At 47.6% G+C, this 23,922-nt stretch overlaps 1 protein-coding gene across 7 annotated transcripts in view; it reads left to right on the top strand.

Moving 5' to 3' along the window:
• The first annotated feature begins 3,035 nt into the window (after nt 1–3,035).
• Nucleotides 3,036–23,922, top strand: part of UNC93A (unc-93 homolog A) — a 32,617-nt gene continuing 11,730 nt past the window's right edge. For 3 of the 7 annotated variants that reach the window (XM_045776211.2, XM_045776210.2, XM_045776208.2), the window contains exons 1-6: nt 3,036–3,167; nt 15,029–15,165; nt 18,440–18,621; nt 19,601–19,830; nt 21,292–21,417; nt 22,902–23,113. In XM_045776211.2, coding sequence (XP_045632167.2) covers nt 15,079–15,165; nt 18,440–18,621; nt 19,601–19,830; nt 21,292–21,417; nt 22,902–23,113 — 837 coding nt within the window. In that variant the 5' untranslated portion in view covers nt 3,036–3,167; nt 15,029–15,078. Of the gene's footprint in view, nt 3,168–15,028; nt 15,166–18,439; nt 18,622–19,600; nt 19,831–21,291; nt 21,418–22,901; nt 23,114–23,922 lie in introns of those variants that run through there. The other 4 variants (XM_045776213.2, XM_045776212.2, XM_045776215.2 and 1 more) reach the window with 4 other exon arrangements.

Below are 23,922 nucleotides of genomic sequence, written 5' to 3'. Positions count from 1 at the left end.
CATGTTTCACGAAGGACAGTGAGGTTGACTCCTTCCTTCCCGAGTCCCAGGTAGGTGTGAAGGGAGGTGGGGAGGTGGGAGAAACAGGTGGGTTGGCAGTCTCTCCGGAGGACATTATCTGTGCGATAAACCCAGCCCTGAATATGCGTGCTCCCTTGTTCCCCTCGTGGCCTCGCAGCTGGAGAGGAATGGGGCGGAAACGGAGACACACACACACACGCACACACACGTAAGCACACGTACTGCATAGACGCGCACACACACACATCCTAACTTGACTCTTTAGGCGTGGGTCTGAAGAACAAGAGACACGGCATCGGAGACCCCTCGTAATGATGAAGGAGACGTTACGGCTGCTTACTTATTGCAAGAGCGTGCTAAGAAAGACGAACTTCCAGCAAGCGGCCCCAGTCCTCACTTAGGACGCCAGAAGTACCGTAATTTGCAAATGTTTCAACAATAAATTGGCTCTTCCAGACACCAGGCCACTTCAGTAAACGATTTTATAGTGAATCTCACAGAATGTTCGGTCCCTTCTGGGAAGGTTGTAGTCACAAGTCACACATTCTCTTATTTGCTGGAGTCTATGTTCTAAATCCAAAATATTTTACTCACGCCGAGGCCAAACCCAGGCGCACACGCCGGTCAGACCCCAGGACACCCGGCTGCGGACCGTCAGATACCGGGCGAGCCCCAGCTCCTCAGCCCGGCCGCCCTGCCGAGCACCGAGGCTCCTGCAGACGCACAAGCCCAGGGGAGGCTGCAGGGACGTGCACGGACATTTTCAAACCCCGGCCACCTTGACCACAGCAGGGGAAGGCTTTTCTGTGGGTTTCTTTTTAAACTGTAAGTCGCATTTTCTGCCGTAGACCCTGAGGACTAGAGGCTACTCAGCACGGTGGACGGCACGGGGTGAAGAGCTGCTAATCAGGGGTCGAGCATGCAGCTCTCAGAACACGCAAGAACCGCATTGTGGAGGCAGTGAGGATGAGCCGCTTGGTGCATGGTGGCTGGGGAGGGCAAGGGAAAGATGCAGACGAGAAACTAGTGTGAAGGCCAGGAGCGCGGGCTTCCCCTACGTCCTTGCTCCCAACACACTTCACAAAACAGAGCTCGAGCCACGGCCACCGGGGGTGCAGTGAAATACCGTGACATCAACTGGACACACCATGTTTAAAAAGCCAGGATATTAGGGATTACTCAGAGAAAACCTGATTTTGCTTGTAGAACCTACACACACAGCCCGTTTTCCCAAGAAAACTCGGTCCCACGTCCAGGGGCAGACCCGCTGTCAGGTTCAGAAGGCCAGCTGACCCAGCGGCGCACTGCCCGCTCTCGGCGGGCTAAGAACACTCGGGAGACAACTCTGTGCGGAGATTCTTGGGTTCACACCCGCGGGGCATCCTGCCTGGGAACGCGGGGCGCGCGGGGGCGGAAGCCAGGCCCACAAAGGCCGAGCTGCCCCACAGGCGATACGCTGTAAGCACAGAACCCTTCCTCACCTGTGAGTCACAATCCCTCCCAGTTCTCAAAACACATCATCAGCCTGATGTCCCCCCCTCGGAGCAAAAGCGCACTCCCCACCCTGTGATGACCTGCGGTCCCGCTGCGCGTACCATCACAGGGCACGAGTGGCCTCTTCACCAAATGGCACAAGGAGGTACGTGGTCCCCTCCCAGCCGGGGGGCAGCGGATCCTTGGGGCCAGAGAACACCGGTCAGTCGTGCCGGCTGCCACTGAAGGCAGGCCCTCACGCGGGTCTCAGGCTGGGAGAGGGGCCTGCCCTCTGTCCACCGCACGTCCCTCTGCGGCCAGTGCAGAGCTGGACTCGGGAAACGGGAGCAGAACACGGGGGAGCCCTCTGCACAGCTGGCTGCCAGGCTGCCTCCGGGGGTCCAACCACACGTCTCACTTCTTTCCAGCTCAGCACAGACAGTGCAGGCCTCCGGGAGCTGCTGATCCGTGTGGACCAGCTCAAGGCTAAGTGATCACAGAGGTAGCATCGCCACACTTCTGAAGGATGGCCTGCACGGCAGCACTCGGAGCGGGGCGGGGCGGGGGACAGAGTGAGGCTCGGTCTGGAAGCCCTGGAAGCTGTGAGCAGGTGGCAGATACCTGGGGGCCTGTTTGCATTCGCTTGGTAAACCACTGGCTTTTAGAGCAGGTGGGGCCCGAGAACATTCAAGAGAAGCTAAGAGGTGAACAGGTTAATGATTAAATCAGAGGCCTAAACATAAGTTGGAGTTTTGGTTTAATGTTTAGAGTTCTTTGTAACAAAATTTCTTTATATAAGTCTGTTTTCCTTTAAAAACCTTTATTCTTTTTTAAATTAAATGCTTTTTCTAAAAACATGGGAATAGTAAACAGGGACATCAAATGGAGGACACATGCCCCCAACTTCCACGCTTCTGTTGTCCAGGAAGGATTTGGCGTGAGTCTGCCTGGAGACTCACCGTATGTAGGTATGCACACGTATGTGTGTGTGTTTGTACTCACATGTGCCCATATGGGCATGTTTTTTCTCTTTTTTTCTTTTAACTCTTTTAATTTCTTAATTGTTTTATTGAAGTATAATTAACACAGTGTTATAGTAGCTTCTGGTGTACGACATAGTGAGTCGACCCTTCTCTACCCTACACAGTGCCTGTCCTCATGCATGTACCCCGAATCCCCGCCCCTCCCCCTCCCCCACAGTCACCAGTGTGTTCTCTGCCGTTAAGAGTCTGGGGGTTTTTGGTGTGTTTCTTTTCTCTTTATTTGTTGATTTGTTTTGTTTCTTAAATTCCAAGAGATCTTTTTTTTTTTTTTAATTAAAATGAGCTTAAGGTGTTTTTGTGCGAAAACCAAGACTTCAGTAGAAGTCTTCATAAAATGTTCTCAGCCACACCAGGCTCTGTCCCAGTCTGCCTTTCCACATCTCGCCGGCAAATCTTTCCCAGAGAGTCAAGTAGTTCCCAGATAAGCAGCCGGGGGGACCTGTAGTTGCAAACAGGTTATGCTGCTTGCTGAAGCGAAGCAGGTGTTGTGAATGATTTCCCAACGTGCTTTGGAGAAGTCAGTCATTCTCCTTGCCACCAAAAGCAAACCAGGAAAATGTCCAGCGTCCTCCAAGGTCTATGAAGGCCTATGCCAGGATAATGACGGCAACTAAGGAGGCACAAAACTAGGTAAAATCGTCACGCGGGGCGTTGTTTAGTCTGGGCAGACGTAATTCAAACTTCCTGGATATCTGTGTGCTGTGGGATCAAAGGCACACAATTATCTCTGGAGATTTACCAAGGTACTTTTATATCCTGCAGCTCTGCCTGTGCAGACAAAATAATGGATTGAGAACTACCCAGAACATTCGGGCATAATCACCACTTTGCCCTCTTCAGGGGATCGTGGGCAAATGTGCGTTTGGCTCTTGGCTGTCCCAGTTACAGGTCCAGCTTTCCTAGCTGCTGCCTGGGCTCAGCGGGACCCTGTGCAATCAGAGGGCCTCGGGCTCTGGTCTGCTGGGCTTGAGAGCTGCGGGGCTGGAACTTTCACTTTCTGTGGGGAGCAGACTGGTCGGGCTCAGCCCCTGCAGAGCTGAGCAGCTGCATGAGCGGTGGGCTCTGTCACCTTCGTGGAGATGTGGGGTGGGGGGCCGATGTGATCACCCTCCCCATCTGTTCTGTCGCGTTACCTGCTTTATTTGGGGGACAGTGTGTACCCCATCTGAACTGGTGTGATTTCTCTATTTGTGGTTTACTGCCTGTTCCCGCCAACGGTACTAAGCCTCCGTGGAACGGGGCCCTTGCCGACCATCGGAGCGGTGGTCTCAGCACCCAGAGTCGTCTCTGGTACAGGGCAGGCCCGGCCAAGTAGCTTTCCCTCCGACCGTGCACTTGAAAAACAAAGAGGTGTGTGTGAATACATGGGCACACACGAGTGTGTGCTAAGCCAGGCGCCTCCCTTGCCTCTCAAATACGGGAGAATGGCGTGAGGACTTTCCCCTCTCCGACTCCTTCGTGTTGTGATGCTGGCAGGGCACATGTAGGGCATCCCAAGTGCTCCCCATGGCCTGCCTGTCTCCTTCTCTCTGGGACAAGATGACGGGGTTTGGCCTTTGCAGACGCGGTGGCTTGGGGAGCTTGGCAGATTCCTGCTGAGATGCAGGCTGCAGTCCAGCCGCTCACGTGGCCCAAGTGGAAATGCTTGCGAGGGGCCTGGGGGCAGGGAAGAGCCAGGATCTCAGCACAGCTCCCGGGCTGATACGCTTTGCGAGCGCTGTGAGAGTAAACATATTTCAGAATATTTCAGGTCTCTCTCTGGGCCCTGATTCCGCTGAGTTTGAGGAGGGGCTCTGCTCTCTGAGAAGTGATGGGAAGGAGCTGAAGGGGCTTCTGCTGGGGGAGGACGGGATCCAGGAGGACCCCCCCCCCTCCCCGCCTCCAGAGCACTGTGGCCAGCTCGGTCCTCACGGCCGCCGGCCTCACCCACCAGCCAGCAGGCCAGCTGCCCCCGCGAGGCTCCCACTGTTTTGAAACACTTGCTAAGAGATTAACAGAATGCTTTCTGAAGCCAGAGTTGAGAGAATATAAATTGCTCTTACTTTAAAAAAGAACAAAAAGCACCAAATACACTTATTTTCCAAGTGTAAGAATTCCAAACGTAAGCAATAATTGGCTCCCTTCCTTACAAATACATTGTTCATCTTTATTAGAAGAAAGTATAGTAAATGAATAGGACAGATTTGACTTTGTGCCATGCTGCTTTTATTAACAAAGGTATCAGGTCTAAATGTCAAGAAAATTGATATTAACTTGCTTATATAAGTAATTTCTTCAAAAGAGCAAATCCCTGATGAGACTTCCTTGGAATTGAGGCTGAGCTTAGCTTCGCCGCAGGACGTTTATGGATGTAGGACGCACCCCTCCGGGAGCTTTTGCCGAGCTCAGGGTCGGCAAAACAGTGGCATCTAGTGGCTGGTAAACCCCCTGCCTGTCACCTCCTGAGTCTCAGGTAAGGTGAGGACTCAAGCAGATCCAGGAGATCATCTCTCTTCCTCAAAGTGATAAGGTGTTGATGTTAATTGTAAGGAATGAAGTGATCATTGGTATTTTGAGCCATTTATATCTAAGTTTCCAGCTGTTCGAGGCTCCCCCTGGCCCCGGGGTTCATGGTGCCTGTCATGCATTGCTAACAGTGCTGACACTGGCTGACAAGTCCAAACAGCTTTTGGGTTTCTGGAATTTCCCATTCCCGTCCCCGTCCCAGCCGCGTATCTGCAGGAATATATAACTTAGTGGACACACACTTCTGAGGCTGGGTCCCTCTAATTATGAAGAAAGCATTGTGGCTTCAACTAAGCTCGCCCTCATCACATGAACGGTTTGGGCATGGTCCTCGCGGACATCTCTTAAGAAATATTTTGGGAGAGTGACATCACTAAGATGGCGACATACCTATGTGTGCCCCTGACTTCGTTCCCTCTCACAAGAATAGCTGACAACTATCAGAGAACAGCACCCTGAGAGGAGCCTGGAGCACGGGCCTGAGGCTGAAGCAGGGCCTACACCTCAGGACCAGGACAGACCGCGTCGACCGCGTCAGCTGGGTAAGAGGAGCCATCACACGGCCACACATTGACCACATTGCTCCTCCCCCAGGCCAGCACAGCCCCACGCGGAGACGTCTCCCCTGAGCCTCTGGTCCATGCAGTGGGAAAAGGGAACCCGGGGTAACAACTAGCCTCCCCAGCAGTGTGGGTCATTCTGTGGGAGCCCCTAATCTGATTTCATACCATGGGGATTGCAGGGGAATGTGCAAGACTCAACCACTGGGAATTTCGACTGTGAGGGAGAAGGGGGGAGGTGCTTGCCACAACCAGCCCTGGGATCTGAGCAGACCAAGTTCATATTTGCAGTGCCCAAGTAGTCATCCCCACAAGAGGCCTTGTTCATCTGCAAAACCAAGTCGGGGGTACGGTCTGACCAGGGAACTTAGTGGGGTGCAGATCTGCCTGATTGGGATCCTCAAGCAAGGAGCTCTGCCAGCCCTAGAGCCCAGTCTGCCCGTGCCCAGGCAGGGTGCTGAGTCACAGCCCCACTCACTATGGAGAGTGCCTTCCAGCCCCATCTGGCCAGAAGGACTGGCAAGAGCTCCTGGAGGCTGTGCAGCCCCGCTGTGCATGACCTGAGAAGCGAGCAGGCAGAGCTAATTGCCCCCAGAGCAAAGCCAGTACCAAGCGTGGACACTTCCTTGCTGCACACAAGCAGGGAAATGAATACATGGCCAAGTCCCAGGGTCACTCCCAGCCACTCCCAACCAGAGAGCTTGTTTGGGAAATTGAGAGCAGCTTTTCCCCTTCCCTTCCAGGCGTAGGGGCTGAGACATGGTCCCACCCACTGTGCAGAGTGTCTTCCAGCCCCATATAACCAGAGGGCTTGGTGACAACTCCTGAAAGCTGTGTGACCAGCAGTGCTAGAGTGGAGAGAAGGGCAAGCATAGCTGCAGTTTGCAGGGCAAAGCTAGTGGCCCTGTTCTTCCAGGGAACTTGGGGTGTGGGTTGGCTTCAGTTAAGACAAGAAACAAAGAACTTTATCAGCTTTAGAGCTGCATCCCCTGCAGTTCCTGGCCATCCCTGCACATCTAATTCATAGCCCAGCTCATCACTGAGTACAGCCTTCAGCCTGTAAGCAACCTAAACAAAGCACACGGGAAGTTGCATAGCCCATTCAATAGTCCTACGTACAGTGCCACTTGAACAGAGACCAGTCAGTGATTTCCCCCCATCTGCAGAGCAAAACCAGGGGCCTCAACTGACCTGGGAATTCTAGTGTGATTCAGGTCCCCAACCCATGAGCTATACAGGCTCTGGTCCTGCTGTCCTGCCAAGTCAGGGAAACTAATTCATAGCCCTATCTAGTACTGAATGTAGTACCCAGTCCTGACCATCTAGTAAACCTGACCAGAGAATCCATCCAACTGTGGAGCCCATCCTTCAGCCTCGCTTGCGTAGGGAACCAAACCAGCAGTCCTATTCAACTTTTCTCAGCCAATAGCACAACCCCGGTTCCTACCCACAGAGCTGGAAAAGTTGCCTTGCCAAAAATAGACCATAGTATCAGAGCCCATCTCCCCAAGAACATTATCAGCAGACACACCCAGAAACCCAAACAGAGCTGACTGGTGAGGAGCTGTCTCTGCCAAAGCAAACCTGTAACATCTAGAAGAGTTCAATTACTCAGATGCACAGATACCAATGTAATGAATCAAGGATCATGAAAATCAGGTGCGTATGACACCACCAAAGGAAACTAATAAAGCTCCAATAACTGACCCTAAAGAAATGGAGATCTATGAACTGTTGGACAGAGAATTCAGAACAATCCTCTTAAGGAAGTTTAGTGGACTGCAAGAAAACAGACAGACAACTAAATGAAATTAGGAAAACAATGCATGAACAAAACAAGAAGTTCAACAAGGAATAGCAACCATCAAAACAAACAAACAAATGAAATCCTGGAGTCAAAAAAATACAGTAACTGAACTGACGAATTCAGTAGAAGGTTTTAAAAGTAGACTCAACCAAGGAGAATAAAGAATCAATGACCTGGAGGACAGGACATTAGAAATTATTCAGTCAGAGGAGCAAAAAGAAAAAAGAATGAAAGAGTGAAGAAAGAGTATGGGAATTACAGAACACGATGAAAAGAAACAATATTCACATTATGAAAATTCAAGAAGGACAAGAGAAAGAGAAAGGACCAGAAAGCATATTTAAAGTAACAATGGCTGAGAACTTTCCAAACCTAAGGAGAGAAATGGACATCCAGATCCTTGAGGTCCAAAGGATCCCAAATAAGTTGAAACCAATTAGGGCTAAACTGAGACACATTGTACTTAAATTATCAACAAAGACCAAAAAAAAAAAAAAAAATTTAAGAGCAGCAAAAGAAAAGATAAAAATTACAAAGGAAGCCCCATAAGACTAGAAACAGATTTCTCAATAGAAACTTTTCAGGCCAGGAGAAAATGGAATGACATATACAAAATATTGAAAGAAAATAACTGTCGACCAGGAATTCTATACCTGGTGAAGCTGTCCTTCAGAAATGAAGGAGGACTAAAAACTTTACTGAACAAACAAAAGCCAAAAGAGTTCATTATCACCAGACCTGCCTTAAAAGAAATGTTAAAGGGATTCTCTGAATGAAGGAAAAGAATGCTATTAACATCAATAAAAACATAAAAAGATAGTGTAAACCTCACTGGTAATGAGAAATATATAGCCATGGTTAGATTCTGCAATATGATAATAGCAGTGCATAATTCACTTACAACTCTAGTTTAAAAGTAGTTAAAAAATGAAAATATTAAAAATAACCATAACTACAATAGTCTTAGTTATACAATATAAAAAATATAAATTGCAATAACAATAAGCTAAAATGTGAAGGGGAGGAGAAGTAAAACTATGAAGTCTATGAATTTTATTGGAGTTGAGTTATGATCAGTTTAAAATAAGAGTTATAATTTTAAGATTTTTTATGTCAGCCTCATGATAACCACAGGGGAAAATCCTGTAGTAAATGTACAAAAAGAACACGATAAAGAAGTCAAATCTTCCTGATACCAAAAGACATTAAGACACAAAAAAAGCAGTATGATAAGAAGCAAGGAACAACCGATTTATAAAACAACCAGAAAACAATTAACAAAAGGACAACAGTGAGTTCTTAATTATCAGTAATCATTTTAAACATAAAGGGATTAAATTCTCCAATTAAAGACATAGAATGGCTGGGTGGATTAAAAAAAACAAGATCTAACAATATGCTGTCTAGAAGGGATTCACTTTAGCCTTAAAGACACACATAGACAGAGTGAAGGGATGGAAAATGACGTTTTGAGCCAATGAAACAACAACAGCAAAAAAGCAGAGGTAGCTGTATCTATATTGGACAAAACAGACTTTAAACTAAAAATGGTAAAAAAAAAAAAAGACAAAGAAGATTATTAAATGGTGATAAAAGTGTCAATACATCAAAAAGATACAATTGTTATATTGTTATATATAATATTTCTGCACTCAACATTGGAGCACCTAAATATATAAAGCGAAAACTAACAGAACTGAAAGAAGAAATCAGCAGAAATACGACACTAGTGGGGGACTTTAATACCCTATTCTCAACAATGGAGGGATCATACAGACAGAGAATCAATATGGGAACAACAGATTTGAACAACATTATATACCAAATGGCCCTAATAGACATATGCAGAGCATTCTATCCAACAACAGAATACACATTCTTCTCAGGGGCACATGGATCATTTTCTAGGATAAACTATAAGTTAGACCACAAAACAAGTCTGAGCAAATTCTAAATGGTTGAAATAATATCAAGTATCTTCTCTGACCAAAATGTCATGAACCCAGAAATCAATAATGAAAGGAAAACTGAAAATTTATGAACACGTGAAAATTAAACAACACTCACCGGAACAACCAATGGATCAAAGAAGAAATTAAAGGAGAAATAAAAAAGTTTTTTGATACAAACAAAAATGGAAATGCAACATATCAGAACTTGTGGGGTGCAGGAAAAACAGTTCTAAGAGCAAAGTTCATTGCAATAAATGCCTATATTAAGAAGCAAGAAAGATCCCAAATAAGCAACCAATCTTTATGCTTTAAGGTACAAACTGAATACAAAGTTAGAAGAAAGGAAATAGTAAATATTAGAGCAGAAATAAATGAAATAGAGAATGGAAAAACAATAGAAAAGATTAACCAAAGTAAGACTTGGTTCTTTGAAATAATAACATTTACAAACCCTCATCTAACCAAAGAAAAAAGAAAAAGGACCAAAATCACCTAAATTATAAATAGGAAAGGAGATATTACCATGCATACTACAGAAATTCAAAGGATAAGCAACTCTAAGCCCACAAACTGGACAACCTAATAAAAATGGAAAATTTTTTAGAAGTCTATAAATTACTAAGACTGAATAAGGAAGAAATAAAAAAATATGAACAGACAAATTACTAGTAAGGAGATTGACTCCATAATAAAAAATTTCCCAATGAAGAAAAACCCAAGACCAGATGGCTTTATCAGTGAATTTTGCCAAACATTCAAAGAAGAATTAATACCAACTCTTCCCAAGCTCTTCCAAAAAATCAAGGAAGGGGGCCATTCCCAAACTCGTTTTATGAGGTCAGCATTATCCTGATACCAAGTCCAAAAAAGGTTGCTGCCAGAAAAACAAACAAACAAAAAAACTACAGGCCAATATCCCTGGTGAATATCAGTGCAAAAATTTTCCACAAAATACAAGCAAAACAAATTCAGCAGCACATTAAAAGGACCATTCACCATGAACAAATAGGATTTACCATTTGGAATGTGAGGACGGATAGTTTGACATGTATAAATCAATCATTGTGATACATCACATTAATGGAATGAAAGAAAAGAATCAATCATTTCAATAGAAGCAGAAGAGGCATTTGACAAAATTCAACATTTATTCTCAATAAAAACTCTTAACAAATTAGGCATAGAAAAAACATATCTCAACATAATAAAGACCATATATCACAAGCCCATAGCTAATACCATGCTCAATGGTGAAAGGTTGAAACTTTTCCTCTAGAATCAGGAAGAAGACAATGGTGTCCACTCACTGCTTCTATTCAACATAGTACTAGAAGTCCTAGCCAGAGCAATCACGCAAGAAAGAGAAATAAAAGTTGTCAGAATTAAAAAGCAAGAAGTAAAATTGTCTCTATTTTTAAAGTACATTATCTTATATATAGAAAATCCTAAAGGTTCAACCAAGAAACTATTAGATCTAATCAATGAATTCAGTGAAGTTGCAGGATACAAAATCAACATATGAAAATAAGTAGCATTTCTATACACCAACAACAAATTTTCAGAAAAGGAAATAATTGAAATTGATCCCACTTACAGTAACATCAAAAACAATAAAATATTCAGGAATAAATTTAAGGAGGTGAAAGATCTGTACTCTGAAAATTACAAGACACTGATGAAAGATATCAAAGAGAACACAAATAAATGGAGAAGTATCCCACGTTCATGGATTGGAAGAATTCATATTGTTTAAATGCCAGTGATACCATAAGCCACCTATAGGTTTAAGTCAATCCCTATCAGGTTTCCAAAGGCATTTTTTACAGAAGCAGGAAAAAAAAAAAAAACCTCTTAAAATTTCATATGGAACCACAAAAGACCCCACAAAGCCAAAGAAATCCTAAGAATAAAGCAGAAAGCATCACACTTCCTGATTTCAAGCGATACTATAAAGCAATATTCATCAAAAGAGTGTGGTATTGGCATAAAACAGATGAATAGACCCATGGAACAGAAGTAAGAAATAAACCCAAGCATTATAAAGTTAACTAATCTTTGACAGGGAGTCAAGAATACTCAATGGAGAGAAGACAGTCTTTTTAATAAATGGTGCTGGGATAATTGGATATTCACATGTAAAGGAATGAAACTGGGCCCATATCTTATTTCACGCACAAAATTAACTCAAAATGGATTAAAGACTTAAATATGAGACCTGCCGCCATGAACCTCCTAGAAGAAAACACAGGACTAAAGCTCTGGATGTGATGTCTACAGCACAAACAACAAAATCAAAAGTAAATGAGTGGAATGACATCAAACTAAAAAGCTCTGCACAGCAAAAGAAACCATCAACAAAGTGGAAAGAAAACCTGTGGAAGGGGGAAAATATTTGCAAACCATATATCTGATAAGGGATTAATATCTACTATACATAAAGAATGCATACAACTCAATAGCAAAAAAACAAACAAACAAAAAAGAATTTTAAAATGGGCAAGGACCTGAACAGCCATTTCTCCAAAGAAGATACACCAAAAACTAACAGGTACGTGAAAAAATGCACAATATCTCGAATCATCACAAAAATGTAAATCAAAACCACGATGAGATATCACCTCACACCTGTTAGAATGGCCATCATCAAAAAGACAGGAGATAACAAAAGCTGGCAAGGATGTGGAGAAAAGGATCCCTTGTGCACTGTTGGTAGGAATGTAAATTGGTGCAGTCACTGTGGAAAACAGAATCGAGGTTCCTCAAAAAGTTAAAAATAAAACTACAGGGGCGCCTGGGCGGCACAGCGGTTAAGCGTCTGCCTTCGGCTCAGGGCGTGATCCCGGCGTTATGGGATCGAGCCCCACATCAGGCTCCTCTGCTATGAGCCTGCTTCTTCCTCTCCCGCTCCCCCTGCTTGTGTTCCCTCTCTCGCTGGCTGTCTCTCTCTCTGTCGAATAAATAAATAAAAATCTTGAAAAATAAATAAATAAATAAATAAAACTACAGTATGATCTAGCAATCTCACTTCTGGGTGTGTATCCAAAGAAAATGAAAACACTGGGATGCCTGGATGGCTCAGATGGTTAAGCGTCTGCCTTCAGCTCAGGTCATAATCCCAGAGTTCTGGGATCGAGTCCCTCATTGGGCTCTTTACTCAGTGGGGAGCCTGTTTCTCCCTCTCCCTCTGCCTGCAGCTCTCCCTGCTTGTGCTCTCTCTCTCTCTCTGACAAATAAATAAATGGAATCTTTTTAAAAAAATGAAAACGCTAACTCAAAAATATACCTGCACCCCCATGTCCATAGCAGCATTATTTATAATAGCCAAGACATGGAAACAACCTAAGTGCCCATCAGTGAATGAATGGATAGTAAGTTGTAAGTTGTGTATATAGATACAACTACAGGTAACACTGCTGGATGTATGTCTAGGAAATAGAGGGACGTTTTTAAATCCTAAGACTTCATCACAAAAAAATGTGGGTTTTTTTTTCTCTTTCCTCTCTTTCCTCTTTATTGTATCTACATGAGAAGGTGGGTGGTAGCTGGACCGGTCGTGGTAATCATTTCACAACAGATGTGAATCAAACCATGCTGCATACCTCAAACTTACACAGTGGTATATGTGAACTGTTTCTCATTAAAACTGGGTGGGGGGAGCATTTTGTTCTGCTAGAGAGCCAAGGCAGATTGTAAAATACTGTTCGTTTAAGAAGTCGCTATTATGAGGGATAAAAGGGAAGAACCAGGAGGGAAAGTGGAAGCAGATAGTATGAAAGCAGTTATTTCCATGTGAACTCCTGACGACCAGAAGGACAGCTAGAGGGGCAGGGACGGACGTGGCTTGCAAAGACAGGAGCAGACTGAGGCTTCGCGGCATAAGCACAGAGCTAGGGTGGCAGCTCCCTGGAGTTGCTCCCCGGAGTCAGTGAGCAAATCCCAGCAGGTGGACCGGGTACGTTTCACAGTGGGTGACGGAAGAAAACCTCAGTTGGTTCTTCTAAAATCAGAGTGGAAGTCAATTGTGAATAGTTATAGACGGACCAGTGCTGAAGAAAGCTAGAATGTTGCTGGAAATAAAAAAGAAGCCAGAGTTCATTAATCGGTAAGATTGGTGTGAAAAAGTGAATGTTATACTAAGTATTAGATTTCTTTAAAAACTGTTCCAAGTGGTATTTTCTCTGAAAGTTAAAATGTCATCTTAGCCAACTAATATTTCCTGGTGATGACGACGTTTTAGAGCTGTTTTGGGGGCTTTCACAATTATTAGCTTCCTGAACTTTTGAAACTCTTCTTTTTCAAGAGGAAAGTGGGTTTGGAAAGTGGTGCGATTCCCGTGAGACTCCCCGGCAGAGAAGTGACAGGGTTAGTGTTTGAACCCACAGGTCTCACTTGTTTCCATGTTGATGTCTTTTATGGGACAATGCTGCTTACATATCTGTAGTAAGTATGACAATCCACATTTTGCCTGCACATAAAACCATTATTTTCCTAAAAATTTTATTTTCACAAGACTAAATTAAGCTGCAAGGGCTTCATCGTGCTCTTCAAACAGAATGACATGCTCCCATGGATGGTGCTGCCAGTAACCTAACCATGTTAGGCTCACCAACACCGCCAGGTTTTTCTTGCAGATCCAAATTAAATAAAGATCGCTGATTTCACAGAACTTTGGAAACAATCTTCAAACATCAAGTTCACCAACAACTTAATGAAAGAATTGAACAAACAATTGGGTAAACAAGTGGTTTTGCTTATTAGCTGTGAGATACGGTTAAGTTGTTTAAAACCAGACGGGTGCTACCCAGTATGGTAGGCACCGCGACAGGTAGCTATTTACATTTAAATTAATTAAAATTAAGTGCAGTGATGATTTCAGTTCCTCAACTGCACTATAGCCATGTTTCGAGTGGCTGCCAGGGACAGTGCAGAAAGTTCCCTTGGACAGCATTGCTCTCTTCCAAAAATTCAAAATCTGTGACCTGTACTGAAGTTCAGCTCCCTGTCTAGTAATGTCTGAGAGTTCCAGTGACAATTATCACAGCTCCCCCTGGGACAACATAAAATGATGCATGTAAAGTCCTTTGCCAATTATAAAATGCTATACTCAGGAGGCATTGTGGCTTCGTTTGTCTGTTTTTTAATTTTTGCGGTGTTACAAAATCACGTAGCCTTTGAGAGACCAATACTTTGGCCCTTGGATCTTACAATCATGTTACGTCTTTTTCAGAAGTTGAGCTATGTATCTTGAAGCTCACATTCATACTTTGTTCTTTAAGACTCAGGTACATCCACATTCTGCAAATTGACAATTTCTTTTAATGCAAAAGGTACTGTCATATATATATATATATATATATATATATATATATATATATATATATACACATATATGTAAATCATTATTACCGTAAGGACTCTATCTACTAGAAATTAATAGGGGAAACCTGCAAGTACATACAGGCTGATCAAAGTCCTAATCTTTTGCCCTGTTAGAAACTGGCTGTTGTAGCTGACAGAGAAGGGGAATGAATAACAACCCCATGGTGCTTCACGGTGTCAGTGATAACCGAGTCCATTAACTCACCTGTGCCTGTTACGCAGACGAGAGAGAGAGTGTGACTTCTTGGTACAGACTGCTTTTCCTACGCCCCGATTGGTTTCTCTTAGGAACGACGAGTCTGCGTGCCCACTGATGGTTGACATCTTTAATCAGCAGGATGGAAAGAAGCCTGAAGAATGTCCTTGTGGTTTCTTTTGGATTCCTGCTTCTCTTTACAGCCTACGGAGGCCTTCAGAGCCTGCAGGTAAGTGAGAGCACTCCTGAGTGAACGTCTGTCTCTTGGCCTTCAGGAATCCCCATGGTCACAGAAGACGAGGAACGCAGGGTTTCTCATGAACCAATTCACTCCCCAAGCCTCGCAAACAGTGGTTTTTATGTGCGAACTTGCAACGCAGAGCCTCACCCAGTCCAGCAGGATTGCCCAGCAGAAAGTGTGCGCTTGACCCTTGGACAAGGGGTGTGGGTCTTGGGTTAGTGATGCGATAAGATGTTCTTTGCCTTTGGATAGTTAGAGGGAGAGACGCAGGATGAATCATTGTGAATTCTATGGTTTCATGACTGGCTTTGTGGTTGGGGTAGTAGGTAGTAACATGAATTTACCAGGTTTCACTAAACTATATAGATTCTAAGCCTCTTTAAGCAACACAGTGACCTTGTCAAAGTGCTTTCTGTAAGTTTGACCCCCATGGCGCTCTTTCCTCCTCAGGCCTCTCCAAGCAGCTGTGGCAGGGGTCACATTGCCAAGGAGTAGTTTTGCTATATATTTCCCCAGATAGTTACTTTTTTATTTTTTTTTCCAAGTGTAGCTGGCATGGGGCAGCAGCCCAGAGAGAACAGACGTCCCCCCCCCCCAGTCTGCCTGGGTTCCCAGGAGTAGAAGCACCCACGGTCATTGCTAAGGCCCCCTCTTCCTTGGAAGACCAGAGACGTTAGGGAAGCAGACCTCCAACACTGGCGTGCGGCAGTCCCCTCGCCCAGTTCGTGCCTTCTGTCCTGCCCTAACCCGCCATATTTCCTCACCTGTTGGTCCAGAATACGTAAACGTGGTTTAACGGGGACCATTGTCTCCCTCAGTCAGGACCCGCCTAGCAAAGAATGCAATGACGTGCACAGTAGCGACCTCTGCTGCAGCTGCGTCCCCACAAGCTTGGAGGCGGCTGCCTGTCCCTGTCATTCCTTCTGCTTTCATCTGCTTAGCTTCATTCTCAGGCCTCCAGGGGGTGACACAGATTGTCCCAGGCATCCCCAGGGTCCCAGCCCTGATCTGAACTCACCGCGGGACCCAGGCACACACCTACACAGCCTCCCCCTGCAGCAGCTGTGCCCCTCTCACTCCTGCAGCTAATGGTCATTCGGATCTCCACTTGGATGTCACCCTCTCCCCCTTCCCTGCTCCCTGGAACCGAAGTCTGGATGGGGCACAGCTGTGTGTGCTCCCCTGGTACTATGGCAGGCTCCGCAGTATGCCCGTGAGTCTCTGATGCCAGGAGGACAGTCACTACTCCATGACCATGTCCCCCTGACTAAGACAGTGCTCGACACCCAGGAGGCAATCGACGGATAACTCTGTGCGTGAAAGTCAGCGGTGCATGCCAGTCTCCAGCTTACCTCCCTTCCCAGGCTCTCCATGGGTTTAGAGATCCAACCTACTGCCCAGGACTGAGCCGGGACTCCTCATGGTCTAGTCCGGCAGTCTGTTCAGACTCATCTCCCCAGAAGAGCTTCACGGCTCTGGACAAAGCAGCTCGATGTTCCCTGCTGCCTCTCAGCTCAGGACGAGGCCCATGCAAACTCATCCCCCACATCTCCTGCCTCCCACACCTCCCACCCTTCCTCAGGTTGCCCCCTCATCCTCCAGATCTCATTTGGTCTTCATGCCTTCTAGAAGGTCTTTCTGACTGCACTGGGCTAGCTTCCCTTGCAGGACTCAGGCTCGATTGCAATGGCCTGTTTGCTGGTGTTACTCTGTCAGCTCCCGTCCACCGTGCACTCTTGTCATTTCCTTTGGTTTCACTAGAGCCGTGCACAGAGCCTCTACTGGTACGTGCTTAAGGATGTATTTGTTGAGTGACTTGAGTGAATGTCCTACTTGCTTCTGGGAGCAGGTCTTGCCTGATTCAGATTCACACGCCCACATCCTCATCCTCACACCGAATTCTGCAGCTCTGCTCTCCTAACACATGCAGACACAGGTGTTTGAACCCCGGTGTTCACGTAGGAAAGAAATTTGCTTTTAAAACTTGATTCCCACTTTGGCTACTGAAATTTGTCTTCCTTTTCAGTGGTTTGCAGTCAGATTCGATTGTAAGTGACCAGCATGCCTTGCTGATTTGCAGCCGCACTGCGTGTGGAAGAGAAATTCCAGCACACGGAAGTGCTGCATGCTTCTCAGGAATACGAGGAGACCAGCTCAGTAATACAGGAGGAACTCATATGTTTGTATTAAGGAAACAAAAGGCTCAGGCTGAACCAACTCCTAGCAACCAGAGTCACAAGCAGAAATTTCCAGATAACCCCCACGTCAGAGCAGAGTGCTCAATCTCCATCTTCCAGCCAGATTTCAGAATTTTCATGGGACTAACTGTTGTTACTTTCAGTCTCAGTTAATACACAAATTGTGTTATGTGCCTGCTTTGGGCAAGGCGTCAGGAGAGATTTGGAACACGCAGAACATTTCCCAAGTTCAGGGATCATCGTCAGCTGGGGTGACACCACAGGTCAACAGGTCGTGCGTGCTAGAGGTCAGGTGAAATTCTAGCACAGGATTAAAGCAGAGGTGTCTATGGATGACATTATCCAGGGGCCCTTGGAGACCCTTGATCTGCACTTGAGGAATGGGCACCCTTTGGAAAGCGAGCACAAGGAAAGTCAGAGCACGTCGAGGGGTGAGGCAGGAAAGGAAGAGAGAGAGAAGAGAGAATCCTGGAGTGGTGGGTGCCACGCAGAGTCAGAACTCAGCCCACGGGTTTGGGGTCCACAGCGGACAGAATGACAGTGAGGGAGTACCAAGGGGCTGCACCTGCGCTGTGCAGGGTCCCTTGCTGCGGGACATTGTCTTGGGGGGGGGCAGCTAGGAAGGAATGTGAACAGTCCAGGCATTAAAGTACCAGCTTCCAGATCATCTAACTCTCTCTCTGTGCGTATGAGTCTACAAGGAGACAGTGTCCCCTTCTTTATCTCTAGCGTGGGGAAAATAGCACCCATTTCTCAGCGTTAAAGGGGAGGAATGCACAGCTGTCCTATAGATGAAAGCAGATATCACAGAAGGCGTGAGGCCTTCTGCCCCCCTGTGACCCCAGCACCCTGGGCCTCAGGCTTTCCCCCTCCCTGGTCTCTAGCAGCAGCTGACTCTCCATTGGGACTGTGCTGGTTTCCCCCCATGCCTCACCTGTCAGCTGGGTGGGGGCCACCCGCCAGGAAAAGCCTATTGCTGGTGGTCTCAGGAACCTAGTGCTGACCTACAGCTCTTTCCCCTTGGCCAGTGGCCCCTCTGACCAGGGCGGTTTTGTCCCCCACAGAGCAGCCTGTACAGTGAGGAAGGCCTGGGGGTGACAGCACTCAGCACGCTGTATGGTGGGGTGCTCCTGTCCTCCATGTTCCTCCCGCCGCTCCTGATTAAGAAGTTTGGCTGCAAGTGGACCATCGTCATCTCCATGTGCTGTTACGTGGCCTTCTCCCTGGGCAACTTCTACGCCAGCTGGTATAGCCCGCACAGCCCCACCCTGCTCAGGTTTAGCTGCTCACAAGCACTCAGCTGGCACCTGCCCCATGATGCCTCACTGTATCCCCTTTAACATGAGTGCTGTTTCCTGAAATTCCTCTCTGCGTCTGGAACAGGATAATGTGGAGGCTTTCTTCCCAGTTTTTCCCATCAAGATGTCTCTGTCCCTTTTGCTGGGCCCATCTCCTTCTCCCAGTCCCCAGCCCTGACCTTCCCTCAGGTCTGTTGTGGGCCTTGAGCTTCCCCCTGCACCAGGGCTCCTTTGTGGCCCCAGCGATGAGAGCTAGACCCTGACTAAGATGTCCAGGGTGAATTCCAGGGGATTTAGCAGAATGTGACCAATGGACCCAACACCATACCCTCACCCCATCACAGGAAGTGGACGTGGCAGGGCTGGAGCTGGTGCAGGGGCCCAGGCTGAGCTCTGCTTACTCCCTGATTGAGAGGAGTCCTCCGGGACCAAGATTTAAGAGCACCAGCCTCACACCCTTATTCCCAAGAACACACCTGTCAAGCATCTCTCTGGAGGGATGCCTGTTGTCATCCAGGACATAATGATTATGATGACTTCACATTCTTCTCTTTCTTATTGCCATAGAGTTTTCATGCAGTCTTCAGTGAAGAGGGTAAATCAATCAATCAATGTTTCAAAAACTAAATAAATCATTTTCAACATTTAGCTGTTAGAAATAGTCAAAAACCACCCAACCTTACTCGTAACCCCAGCTCATTGGCAGTTGCTTTCAAACACAAACAACTTCACTGGCAGTGAATTTCTCTTCTAAACCAGAAAGGGCACTGGGTTTGGTCATTTATCTGAGTCTGACGAATGGTGAATCCATCTAGCCAATCCATAAACATAATAATGCTTACAATAGACCAGGCATGGAGTTTCCTTCTCCACAGAGGTAGGGAAGAATGGAGGAGGAAGAGGCGCTGTTTGCATTTTATTTTACAGGTACACCTTGATTCCCACCTCCATACTGCTGGGTCTTGGAGCAGCCCCGCTGTGGTCCGCTCAATGCACGTACCTCACCATCATGGGAAACACACAAGCAGAGAAGGTGGGAAAAGTTGGCAGAGATGTGGTGAACCAGTATTTTGGCATCTTCTTTCTCATATTCCAGTCATCCGGTGTGTGGGGCAACCTGATCTCCTCCCTGGTGTTTGGCCAGACACCCACTCAAGGTAAAAGGGAACAGGGCTCAGTGATGGCTCCTGAAAGGAGCCTAAAGATGTGGTTCTCAGCTGCCTGCGCCCCAGCCTCTCCTGGTTGCCAGCTCTTCTTCAGGGCAGTCTGTGTAGGTCTGAGGGGCTGTCTCGTCCACAAGTGCCTCAGCCATTCTGACCCTGCCCTTCCAGGGGCAGGGAGAGGGCTTGCAGAGCAGTGCCCGTGGGAAATGGAGGGCCACTGCCAGTGGAACTTGGGTTCATAGAATCATCACTATCCTTTTAGACCAACAGGTTCAACTGATTCACTGTCCCGCTGAATTGATCCACTGTCCAGTGTCTTAAATGTTCCACGTAAGACCAGTTGTCCCTTAACTGATTTCAAAATTTGACAGCTGTTGTCTTAAATCACATCTTTACCTGACCTTGTCCAGACATGGATATAAAGTGTGTATCTGTTTAATGTCTGCACCCTTGGATGTCTGAGGATTTAAACCAAGGGCAGAGGAAATAAACTCTCTGATTCTCACAGGCAACCTTTATTGGGGTGGGGTGGGGTGCGGGGGAAAGTCCTGACTCCTGACTCTTACCGGGATTATCCCTATATCTCTGATCTGGTCTTCCATCCTGCCATCCCCTATAAAGTCCCACCTTTGGGAAACTCCAAAATCCTCCTTCCCCAGTTTCTCATGTGATGTCATCACTTGCTAAGTGCATCTGAAGAAGGGAAACCATCGGGTGGATGGAGACCCGTCCATACTCATTACTGCTGCCAAGATTAGCAATAATGCAACAGAAACTGGGATTAAGGTTTCGTCTCTAGCACACGACTGGTGTGAAATGGAGTGAACAGCTTTACTTTGAAAGACATTCAGGCAAGCAAGCTTAATTCTCCAAGCGATCCCAGGACACAGACTCCAAGGAGTGAGTCATCCCGAGAGCCCTGCGAGGCTTCTCCACCTCCCTCCACCGCACCTCTCATTCTCTGTGCTGCAGATCTCACCAGCCAAGTTCTATGTGATGAGATTCCTGTTACGACAAATGTTCTTTCTTCCAAGACATCTTCCCCTTCTCTCCAGAGACTCTGACATGGTCTGAGAGTCATTGACAGTGCACGTTTTAGTATTTTAGCAGATAGGGAAACTCACCCTCAGAAGAGGTAAGAAATGACCCGCCCAAGGTCAAGGAATGGCTACAGATGAATCTGAAAGAGATCCCAGCAGCTCTGACACCTGTTCTAATGTTAATGTACCTTATTTCTTCTTGATTAGTTTGGAAACGTTGAGCATTTACATTAGGTCCAGAAAGTCATACGACAAGTACGTGGTCAAACAAGCCCGTGTCCCCTGACTTTGACCTATCACGACTCTTGCCTATGGGGTGTCCAGGCTCCTGTTAGCTACACGCTTCATTCCCCGTGCCCCTTGCCCTATCAGTTTCCCGTGTTCTCACGTCACCTTTCTGCTTCCGACGGCACAGAGGCCATCCCAGAGGAGCAGCTCCTGTCTTGTGGGGCCAGTGACTGTCTGATGGCCACGGCGTCCACCAACAGCACCCTGCGTCCCTCGCAGACTCTCATCTACACCCTGCTGGGCATCTACACGGGTACGTGCTCACAGAGGGTGGAGTCCCAGGGACAGCAAACCGAACTCCTTCCTGTGGTGAAAAAGAGTATCTTCCCAAAGTATAAATATTCCTGCAAAATGTGTTCACCTGGGCTGTACCCAGGTATTTTTCACGTGAAATCAAATACAGCAGAACAGGGCTGTCTAACAGTTTCCTATGATGATAACATCATTTTTCTTTTGCAAAGTTCAATATAGTAGCCATGTGTGCTTTTCTTCTATTTTTATTAACTGAATTAAAAATACTGTTCCGAAGTCACAACGTCGAGGATTGTTGGTCTCAAGGAACAGCCCAGGCCATGGAAATGCATTTTCTGTATCCTCACCCCCACGTGAGGTTCCCCTCTGCGTGCCTGCCCCAGCTCTGCCCACAGCTTGGGAGAGGGCTGGCTTTGTAAACTGGCGGTCTCAGGAATGCCCAGCCAGCACATCGTGGCGGGACGGACTTGGTATCACATCAGGCTGGTGAGATGGAGCACAGAGAAAAAATAATTAAAGCCATCTTTAGAGGCTGACGGGTCTGAGCTATCGGACTAGAAATCACGGCTGAAAACCGTTTTGGAGGGTTTTCACTGCCTTTCAGAGAAACGGGAAGCGCATCAAGCTCCTGGATTAATTTGTGGCTGCCAGAGCACTGAGGGTCACTAGTGTCGCCAGAGAGGAGAAACCTGGAACAGGTGCACAGGTATCACAAAACCAGCAAGGACTGAGAAGGCTTCTGGGTAAAGAGGAAAAGGAGTAAATGTTAGCCTTGATCCAAACGACACAGGGGTGCATGGTGCAGAAAGAGGGGCAGTCACACCTGCGGGATTAGGAGGGCACAGGTGTCCCCTCCAGGGGGCGTCTTGAATAGAGTGCGTTTGCATAGTCAGCCCATTCACGTGGTTCAAAACACACCCACCGTGAGAGGGAAAGCCCCGGCTGTCCCTCCTCCTCACCGTTGTCGGCCCCAGCCCACCCCCGTGGTCAGTCGTTGCTGGACGCAGGCGGCACGAGAGACAGTGCGCCTCACAGCCTTCACCGGTCTTTCCCCCAGCTGCTCCCCGTGGGGAGTTCCCTCCTTAGCCTATAAAGAGCTGCTTCATTTCTTGTCTTCGAATGTGCGGTATCCCCTCACATTCAGGATCCCCCAGTTCCCACCCCGGACTTGTGGGTAAACACATGTAGAATAAACATAAAGCTCAGCCAACGATAACCTCCTAGGACTCGTAGTCCTGAAAAGGAAGACTGGCTGTTGCTGGGGGTTACCTGAGAGCGAGGACGAGGGGAACAGCAGCGGTGAGGGGCGCGGAGGACCTGGGCATCTCGCAGGGTGTGTGGTGCGGGCCAGAGGCTCTGCTCAGGCTCCGCAGCCTCGTTTCACTTAAACCAGGATTTGAAACCGATGCCCCAGAGGAGTGAAGGAGTAGCCAGTAGCCCCGGCTCCTGTGAGCACCCCAGCACCTGCCCTCTGCTTCCCACCAGGGAGCAGCGTCCTGGCGGTCCTGCTCGTAGCCGTGTTTCTCGAACCCATCAAAGACGCTCAGCAGAAAAGTGAAGGGGAGAAGGAATTACCTTTCTGGTCCACCCTGCTGTCGACCTTCAGGCTGCTTCGAGACCGGCGCCTGCGCCTCCTGGTGCTGCTGCCGATGTACAGCGGATTCGAGCAAGCCTTCCTCGCGGGCGACTACACCAGGGTACGAGGGAGCTGGACGGGACGCGCGCCCTAACACCTGCGCGTGCGCCCTAACACCTGCGCGTGCGCGTCTCCGGGCCACCTGCCCGGGGCCAGGTGGGGGCGGGGCTGCCGGGGCCGGGGGGTCATCCTTCCCCGCTGCAGGAGAGCAGAGTTTATGGTTCAGGAGCTCAGCCTCAGGTCACTTCCTCCATCCCCCTCCCCTGCCCCCCCTCGTCCCCCCTCCCCCTCCCCCCTTTTCCACCCCCCCCCCCAAGCTGGGCCTTATCTCCAGGGACCAGCTCTCACTGGAGATGTGTCTTCAGGGAAAGGGCCCAAGCTCCCTGGATTCATCACGGCCCAAGCTCCCTGGACATAACACGGCCTTGTGTCAGGCCTACCTGCCTCTCACCCTGTGCCCTTATTTTAGGAAAAAACACGAAACCCACGAGGACACTGGAACTCCCCATGCTAGTTTTCAAATTATGCATTTCAATCTGGAAATGGACGTGGCTCTCAGGCACTGTCGCCCTGTGTTTCCCTAGATGCCTGGCTGCCCACTTGGTGCGTAGGGAAGGTCTCTTTGGGGGCAGGCCAGCAGAGGAAGTACCTGTCCCCTGGGGCTGGCGTAGCAGGAATACGAGGTCACTGTCCACCACCAACTCTCGTGGCCGTGGCATGCTCGCTGAGGTTCTGCCTCCATTGCACCCCACCCATGGGTGTCTTGTCCTAAAGATCATCCCGGGGTCCCATGGGACGGATGCCTCAAATGGGGGTGGTAGAGAGTGGAGACCCCCTTTTCCAGAAAGTGCTGGGCGGGAGCTGGGGTTC

This window comes from Ursus americanus, chromosome 11 (assembly GCF_024610735.1).
Source record: "Ursus americanus isolate L20-20 chromosome 11, mUrsAme1.1.p, whole genome shotgun sequence".
NCBI lineage: Eukaryota > Metazoa > Chordata > Mammalia > Carnivora > Ursidae > Ursus > Ursus americanus.
This window is presented reverse-complemented; position numbering and strand designations above follow the sequence as displayed.